At 33.4% G+C, this 9,231-nt stretch overlaps 2 protein-coding genes across 2 annotated transcripts; both read left to right on the plus strand.

The window, feature by feature from the left end:
* The first annotated feature begins 2,062 nt into the window (after nucleotides 1-2,062).
* LOC131658186 (glutathione S-transferase T3-like) lies at nucleotides 2,063-3,145 on the plus strand. Its single transcript, XM_058927511.1, has one exon. The coding sequence runs from the start codon at nucleotides 2,063-2,065 to the stop codon at nucleotides 3,143-3,145; it is 1,083 nt and encodes a 360-aa protein (XP_058783494.1).
* Nucleotides 3,146-3,695: 550 nt separating this feature from the next.
* LOC131658187 (uncharacterized) lies at nucleotides 3,696-5,006 on the plus strand. Its single transcript, XM_058927512.1, has one exon. The coding sequence runs from the start codon at nucleotides 3,696-3,698 to the stop codon at nucleotides 5,004-5,006; it is 1,311 nt and encodes a 436-aa protein (XP_058783495.1).
* Nucleotides 5,007-9,231: the final 4,225 nt, after the last annotated feature.

A 9,231-nucleotide genomic window follows, 5' to 3' on the forward strand; every position in this document is an offset into this window, starting at 1 on the left:
TTCAAAAGCCTTCAAACACTTAACCAAAAATAAGTACAAGTATTCTAAAAACCGGATAAATCATTGAAAACCTAATTCACCCCCCTCTTAGGCGCACTCTTAAACTTACATTTGTATCCACTCCTAACCTTACAGTTGCACCTGCCGCCTCCTATCACTGATTCTCTCTTCTCCATTGGAGCCATAACCTTTCTAAAAAGAGTGAATCGTCGTGACAGTGTTGGTAAGCCGCATGTTTTCACGGATGCTCAAAGTATGAGATCAGAAGCTCTTTGTAAATTCTAGCACTAAATAGTGAGACAAGGAACATCACCTTCTTAGTTCTTCCACCACGGTAAGAGAATCTCTAACTAACCCTCGCCATTTCTTCCCACTTCTTCATGTTTTATACCGTCTCTATTATATCTTCTTTCCATCTGTTCTATAACATTAGGAGTTTATGTTTCAAAATTGGAAAGAGTAAAAAAATGAAACCCTAATATTTCATTTTTTTCAAATTCTAATTTGGCTTTGATTTTAGGGATGCTAAAATAAATGTCTTGGTGTTTTAGGATGGTGAATCGGAGAATACAAGCACTTTGTTCATTAGTATTCGCTTGATGCATACATATTAATGAAATTATTGAAATTTTCAATTTTAATTATGCTGACTCTGATTTCATTTCACACAGAGTAACAACCTTGCGTCGGAATCATCGAGAGATACTAGGATTGTTGCTCTGTGTGAAATGAAAACAGAGTCAACATAATTAAAATTGAAAAGTTCAATAATTTCATTAATATGTATACATTAACCGAATACTAATGAACAAAGTGCTTGAATTCTCCGATTCACCATCCTAAAACACCAAGACATTTATTTCAGTCCCTAAAATCAAATCCAAATTAGAATTTGAGAAAATAAAATGTTAGGGTTTAATTTTTTACCCTTTCCAGTTTTTAAACCTAAGCTCCTAACTTTATAGAAGAAATGGAAGGAAGATATAATAGAGACAATATAAAACCTGAAGAACTGGGAAGAAATGGCGAGGGTTAGTCGGAGATTCTCTTACCGTGGTGGAAGAATTAAGAAGGTGATGTATCTTGTCTCCCTGTTTGGTTCTAGAATTTACAAAGAGCTTTTGATCTCATACTTTGAGTATCCGTGAAAACACGCGGCTTACCAACACCATTGCGGCGATTCACTCTTTTTAGAAAGGTTGTGGCTCCAATGGAGAAGAGAGAATCGATGATAGGAGGCGGCATGTGCAACTATAGGATTAGGAGTGGAGAAGAGTACCATGCATATAGGTGAGGGAAAAGGTTAAAACTTGCTAGTAAGATTTTTATTGAATCAGCCTTTTTTTAACAATTTTAATTAAGTTAACAAGTTAACTTTTAATATTAAGGAATTTAACTCAATTTATTTTTATATATTATATGTTTTAAAAATCAAATAACTTTTATGTAAAGAACATGTAGAGGATATGGTTTGTTTTTATTTAAATAAGAAAATACCTAGACTTTTAAAACAAAATGTATAGGTGAATGGAGTTTTTGGTGAAAACGAAAGTCAAATCTTAAAAACTCCTTAGCGAATGAAATTTGAGTGGCTAATTTTTTTATAAAATAATAAAATAAATAAATATAAATACACATAGATTAGAAGTCAGAGTACAATAGATTTATTTTGCAATTGATTTAGTGACTAATAAATGTTTCTTATAATTTCGGTCACTAAGAGCTTCTCCAACGCATGTGATGTTTGGTTGCTTCCGCCAGCTGTCAAATTCATTTCAATTCATGTAGTCCGCCACATATGCAAGGGTTCAATTGCAATGCAACGGTTGTTTCTATTAAAATATTAATAAAAATATAACCGTTGTTCAACGGCTCTTCCTTTTTTTTTTCTTTTTTTTTTTCAAATTTTGTTTGGTTATAAATAGAAGTTAATATTTTTCAAATTTGTATCTCATAAATTTGTTTCTCTCACACAATTTTATCATCCTATTAGTCTTCAATTGATCATATATTTTACCAAATTTTTCATCTTATTTGTTCAAATTATTATTGTTAAGGTCAAATGGACCCTAATCAATATAATTTTCAACAATCTATGTTCCATCTCATACAAAATCAGCAAAATTCTAATCCTCAAAATTCTCAATTTCCCCCACCACCAACAAACTCTACCGTATTTTTTTCGCCACCAAACAACCCAAATATGTATTTTAGACCACCTATAAATACTCATGGGATAAATTTTTCTCATCATGAACCCGAAACACCAAATGAGTTTATGTCCGAACGTCAAGTTCCACAATTTTCAACTCAAGTTGGTGTTGAAAATATTACAATTGATAAAGAACAAAGGCGTCCAGTTAAAAAAAAACCTCGAGAGGTATTCACAAGGGAAGAAGATACACTTCTTATGCAATCATGGCTCAATGTTTCAAAGGATCCAATTGTGGGAGTTGATCAAAAAGTCGATAGCTTTTGGTTAAGAATCACCGATAATTATAACCAATATCGTGGGCAGTCACGAGAAAAGCTACAAGGCCAATTAAAATCTCGATGGCATCGAATAAATGGCCTTGTTCAAAAATTTGTTGGGTGTTACAAACAAGCTGTTCATGGAAAAAAAAGTGGGGCATCGGAGAAAGATATCTTAGTCAATGCACATGCTTTTTTTGAACAAGATGAAGGTGCACCATTCAATCTTGAGTATGCATGGAGACTTTTAAAAGATGAACCTAAATGGATGGGAGCATGCACCGAAAATTCTTCAAAGAGAATAAAGAATTCTACTAGTGGTGCATACACGGCATCGCCAAACTCAGAGACACCTTCAAGTTATGAGTTTAACTCATCATCTCCAATGGAGCGTCCAATGGGACAAAAGGCGGCAAAACGAAAAGGTAAGGCAAAGGAAAATACAAATGCAACTGAACCTCCTTTTAGTGTTATTTCTGATACAATGAATAAAAGAATGGATTTAATGGAAAATCTAGCACGACTTAAGGAGGAAGAAAACAAATTAGTCAAGGAAAAGATGGAGTTTGAAGCAATGCAATTCATAATGTCAGACACTTCTAAGATGAATGATACTCAGCGTGAATTTCATGAAAAACGTTGTAATAACCTAAAAGAAAAATATGGATGGTAATAATATGCAGTGTTCTAGTATTTATTATATTTAAATATTATGTAGTACTTGTTATGTATCAACAACTTATTGTAATAAGATGCAACATTCTAGTATTTATTATATTTCAAATATTATTCAAAATAGTCGTTATTTAAATTAAATATTATTCAAACTAGTCATTATTCAAATTAAATATTATTCAAACTAGTCGTTATTCAAATTAAATATTATTCAAACTAGCCGTTATTCAAACTAAATATTATTCAAAGTAGCCGTTATTCAAACTAGCCGTTATTCAAACTAGCCGTTATTCAAACTAAATATTATTCAAAGTAGCCGTTATTCAAAGTAGCCGTTATTCAAACTAGTCGTTATTCAAACTAAATATTATTCAAACTAGCCGTTATTCAAACTAGCCGTTATTCAAATTAAATATTATTCAAACTAGCCTTATATATACCTTCATTCTTTTCTCACTTTTCTATCACCCTCTCTCATTCTTCTATCATTTTCCTATCATCCTTCTCTTATTCTTTTATCATTTTTCTATCACCATTCCCTCACTTCAATGGATTCAAACAATTCAAACAACCTCAACAAACTTTTTTGGGAGGTGATTGAAGAAGAACTTATGGACAACACAGATGAAGAACTATTGTTGTCAATGCTCGAGAAGGAACGTCAATCTGGAAGTTCATCAAGGAAAAAAAGAAGATCAGTGATAAATCGGAATCGCGAAGAAGGGCATATACGATTAGTCAACGACTACTTCTCAGAAAATCCAGTATACACAGATGCCCAATTTCGTAGAAGGTTTAGAATGCATAGGCATTTATTTCTTCGAATTGTAGAAACCCTTGGAAATTATGATGAATATTTTCAAATGAGGGTCGATGCAATTGGTAAAATGGGCCTTTCACCATTGCAGAAGTGCACTTCTGCTATTCGTATGTTAGCATATGGATCTTCTGCTGACATTGTAGACGAATATGTTCGAATTGGTGAAAGCACTGCAATTGAGTGCTTAGAGAGATTCGTAAGGGGCGTGAATGAGGTATTTGGGGCCGAGTATTTGCGAAGGCCTAATAACAATGATGTTGAACATCTTTTACAAATGGGGGAGTCGCGTGGATTTCCAGGCATGCTAGGTTCCATTGATTGTATGCATTGGGAATGGAAGAATTGTCCAGTTGCATGGAAAGGACAGTTTTGTCGAGGTGATCATAGTAAACCCACGATCATGCTTGAAGCAGTGGCATCGCAAGACCTGTGGATTTGGCATGCATTTTTTGGTATTGCAGGTTCGAACAATGACATTAATGTGTTAAACCAATCCAATGTGTTTAATGATATTTTGGAAGGACGTGCTGCTAGTGTGCAATACACAATCAATGGATCTTCATATAATATGGGGTATTATTTAGCGGATGGTATATATCCTGAGTGGGCTACATTTGTCAAAACCATTTCGATGCCGCAAGGAGAAAAGAGAAAACTATTTGCACAACACCAAGAATCAGCTAGAAAGGATGTGGAACGGGCATTTGGAGTGCTTCAATCTCGTTTTGCAATAATACGTGGTCCAGCGCGTGCTTGGCACATGGAAACCCTCAAGCATACCATATATGCTTGCATCATATTGCACAACATGATTGTCGAAGACGAACGACATACATATGAAGGTGATTTTGATTACTCTTACGATAATGTAGGTGACAACAACTCAACGACTGAAACATTTAACGGTCCTCATCCGAATCTTGCAACAAGACTACAAAGAAGAGCAAATCTTCGTGAAAAAAAAGTTCATCGCCAACTTCAAGGAGACCTAGTCGAGCATATTTGGGAACGTTTTGGACATGAGGACGATGAAAATTAAATTTGAGTAATTCTGTTATGTAATTTATTTTTATTGTTTTTAATTATATTTTTGTTGTTTTTAATTATATGTAATGCATTTGAGATTAATTATAATTGTAATTTTAAATTTTATGTTTAATTTTATTTATTTTATATTAATTAAAATTTATATTATTATTTTAAATCAAATAAAATTTAGTATGAATAAAATATTAATATACAAAGTAAAATTGTGGGACCCAATATGAGTTCTTTAAAATTACACCATTGGAGTGAAAATTGGAATGAGTTGCTTCAAGATGATGTGGACTAATGGGTCCCACAAAGAACCAAATAATGGGTTGCACCATTGGAGATGCTCTAATTCGGTCTCTATAGTGACAAAAAACATTTAGTTTCTAAATCGATCACTAAATGTGAAAATTCTAGTACTGAGATTAGATTATCAATAATAGAGATATCAAAAGCCTATTAAATTATCAACAAGTTAAAAAGAAAACATGCAGGTAAAACATGCAATAATACTGGTGAAAAACTGCTTAAAATCTATAACGGAACCATTAGGATCTAGACCGTACAACTAAAGCATTCTAAATTACCAGATTTTTTACACTAGGCACAAAATCTGATATATCAAAAATTCCAAAAAATCCAAAATTCTTTTATGTTTCTCTGATTTTTTGAAACATTTAGTAAGAAATATCGAACTTTTAAAAAGTTTAGTAAAATCCTAAAAAACACTGGATTTTTTGAAAATATGCGGTATAAATGAATCCAATTTTTAAAAAGATCGATAAAATGCAAAGATTTTCCAAAAATTACTGAATTTTTTAAAAAAAAGTATAGAAAAAAATCATCATAGTTTTAAAAATCCAATAAAATTGCATCGTTTTCATCCAATTACGAAGTTGTTCATACTAAATTTTTGGTTATAACAACTAGATTCTTAGAATTTTACTGCTCGTCTAATGTAAAAAAAAATTGATCAAATATAATTTTTTTAATATGTAAAGAATAAGAAGGACAATTTGGTCAATATGAAAAAAAAAGAAAATGTCAGATTTAAGTGTGGGAGTGACAGGTAAAAGTCTCAATATATTTTTAAGCTGAAATTCCTAAAAGAAAATTATATTGAAAAAAATGTTTTGAAGTAGTTATATTCACTCTTCAAACATTATAGTTCAATAAAAATTAATAAAAAAAATACATAATAATAAATAACATTCACTTATTAAATAATAATATAATAATAATAATAATAATAATAATAATAATAATAATAATAATATGAATAATATGAATACTATAATGCAATATTAATTAAAAACACTCAATAAATATAAACAAAATTTGGACATGTTAAGGTGGAAATAAAAAAAAGTTGTTATGTTAAAAATTTCATAATTAAATAGATAGTGTTGAAGAAAATTAATTATAATTTATCAATATAAATAAATTAAATAACAAAAATAAGTTGACACATTCGTATTAATGAGATAAAAAAAATTAAATAGAACGAAATACAAAATAATATTGGCACGATCCCATGATGTTCACAAAAAGAAGGGGTACTATTGAAATTGTACCACGATTATATCACTTTGTTGTTAATCATCTTGTTACAGTAGATAGAATTGTAGTGGTTATGTCAACAAAAAATACAATGTAGTGAGTAAAATAATCGAATCCATAGGGAATGGTGAGACATAAAACAATGATAGAGAGTGTTAGGGTTAGCTTGTAACTATTATGATTTTATGCATATCAATTGTTGTTGTTGTGAATTCAATACCAAGAACAAAGTATAATGCAAGGGAAGAATAAAGAACAAGTAAGGAGAAAAACACAAGAATTGGTTATAACTGCTATTCTTTTACTTTATCTTAGAAAATAAGATTACAAGTTTACAAGAATAACAAATAACCTCTCTCACCCTAAATCAGGATTTGCAGCTTAGCAATGATGAGAGACTAGTATGCTATTTATAATAAAACCTAACATACTAACTAATGGGCTTTTTCCACAAGGCCCATTACACAAGCCAACTTAATAAACAAGCTAACTTAACAAATTAGGGTTTAAACACTAAAACCTAATTTAACATGCTAACAACCTTAGCATCTTCGACACAAGCATGTGAACAACCTTCGACTTCATGCTTAATCCTGTCGAACCAAGAAGCTACCCTTCGACCATACTAGAGTTTGATCCAATATCTCACAAATCTCCACCTTGGATCTAACTCTACAACATTAAGGGAACAACTAGCTTTCTTCATGCAGATTTATCAACTGCATACAGTGGAAAAACTTGCAACTCGGCAATGACTTGGTGATCATATCAACAGCATTGTCCTCAGTCGAAACCTTTAGCACTTGGACTTCTCCACACTCGATTACTCCTTTGACGAAATGCAGCCTCACATCAATGTGCTTAGTTCGCTCATGATATGCTGAGTTCTTCGACAGGTGTATTGCACTTTGACTATCACATTTAACAGTGATACCTCGACCTTGAAGTTTCAGCTCCTTCGCAAAACCTTCAAGCCACAATGCTTCTTTCACAGCTTCAGTTAGGGCTATATACTCCGCTTCAGTGGTTGATAGAGCAACAACCTTCTGAAGTGTTACTTTCCAACTAATTACAGTGCCAAACATCGTGAAAACATATCCAGAAGTAGATTTTTTGGAATCCATACAACCTGCATAATCAGAGTCGACATATCCTTCAATTTCTGCTTTACTATCTTCACCCAAGGCTCCACTATAAATTAGGACCCTGTTCAGAGACCCATTTATGTACCTTAAAATCCACTTCAATGCTTGCCAATGAGCCTTTCCAGGATTCGCCATGTACCTGCTTACAAGACTTATTGCATATGCTATGTCGGGTCTCGTACAGACCATAGCATACATCAAAGAACCAACTATATTAGCATATGGGATGATATTCATTTAGGATCTTTCGACATCAGTACTGGGACACTAATCAATACTCAGCTTGAATTGAGGGTTTGTCTGAGTCACAACTGGCTTCGAATTCGACATACCAAACTTTTTGAGAATCTTTCGTAGATATACCTCTTGAGATAAGCATAACTTCGACTTCTTTCTATATCTTCGAATGTCAATTCCAAGAATCCTGGAAGCAGCTCCCAGATCCTTCATATCGAACTCCTTAGTTCAGCCTTCACCCTCGTCACATCTTCAACATTGTTGCTTGCTATGAGAATATCATCTACATACAGCAACAAAATAACAAATGAATTACCAGGTCGAAATTTGAAGTAAACGCAGTGGTCGAACTGACTTCTAATGAAACTTATGCGTGCCATAAACCTGTCGAATCTCCTATTCCACCGTCGAGGAGATTGTTTCAGCCCATACAAAGATCTCTTTAACTTGCACACATAATCTTCCTTCCCCTTTTCGTCATACCCTTCAGGTTGCCTCATCAGGATCGTTTCATCTAGATCACCATACAAGAACGTAGTCTTCACATCCATCTGTTCCAGTTCAAGATCGAAATGTGCCACCATGGCAAGCAACATTCGAATGGACCTATGCTTCACAACAGGAGAAAACACATCATTGAAGTCGATGCCTTCTTTCTGAATGAAACCCCTTGCAACTAACCTTGCCTTATATCTTTTCGACGTTACTCCTTCAATTCCTTCCTTAACTTTGAAAATTCTTTTACAGATGACTAACCTTGCCCCAGCAGGTTTCTTGATCAGTTCCCAAGTATGATTATCATGAAGAGATTTCATCTCATCATCCACGGCCTTCAGCCATTCAGTCTTATTTCGACTCCTCATAACTTCCTTGTAGTCTCCAGGTTCTTCGTCTAAAACCTCACTTGTAGAGATTAAGGCATAAGCTATAAGATCTGCATATCCAAGTCTCTGAGGTGGCTTGATGGCTCTTCTCGACCTATCTCTTGACAATAGGTAGTCATCGAGAGTTTCCTCAATTTCCTCAACATCTTCTGCTTCTTATTCGACTTCATCAGGGATATGCAATTCAGCATCAACATGCTCCTCCTCAACAAGAATCTCTACATGTTCCAGCTCTTCGTCAGATGTTTCTGTACTTCGACCAACATCATCAATTTTCTTAAAAGCCATTTCACCTTCATTGAAAACTATATCTCGACTAATGATACACCTCCTGTGACCTGGCTCTAGGCATCATAGCCTATAAGCTTTGACTCCTTCAGGGTATCCCATGAACATGCATTTCAGA

This window comes from Vicia villosa, linkage group LG3, assembly GCF_029867415.1.
Source record: "Vicia villosa cultivar HV-30 ecotype Madison, WI linkage group LG3, Vvil1.0, whole genome shotgun sequence".
In the NCBI taxonomy this organism is placed as follows: domain Eukaryota; kingdom Viridiplantae; phylum Streptophyta; class Magnoliopsida; order Fabales; family Fabaceae; genus Vicia; species Vicia villosa.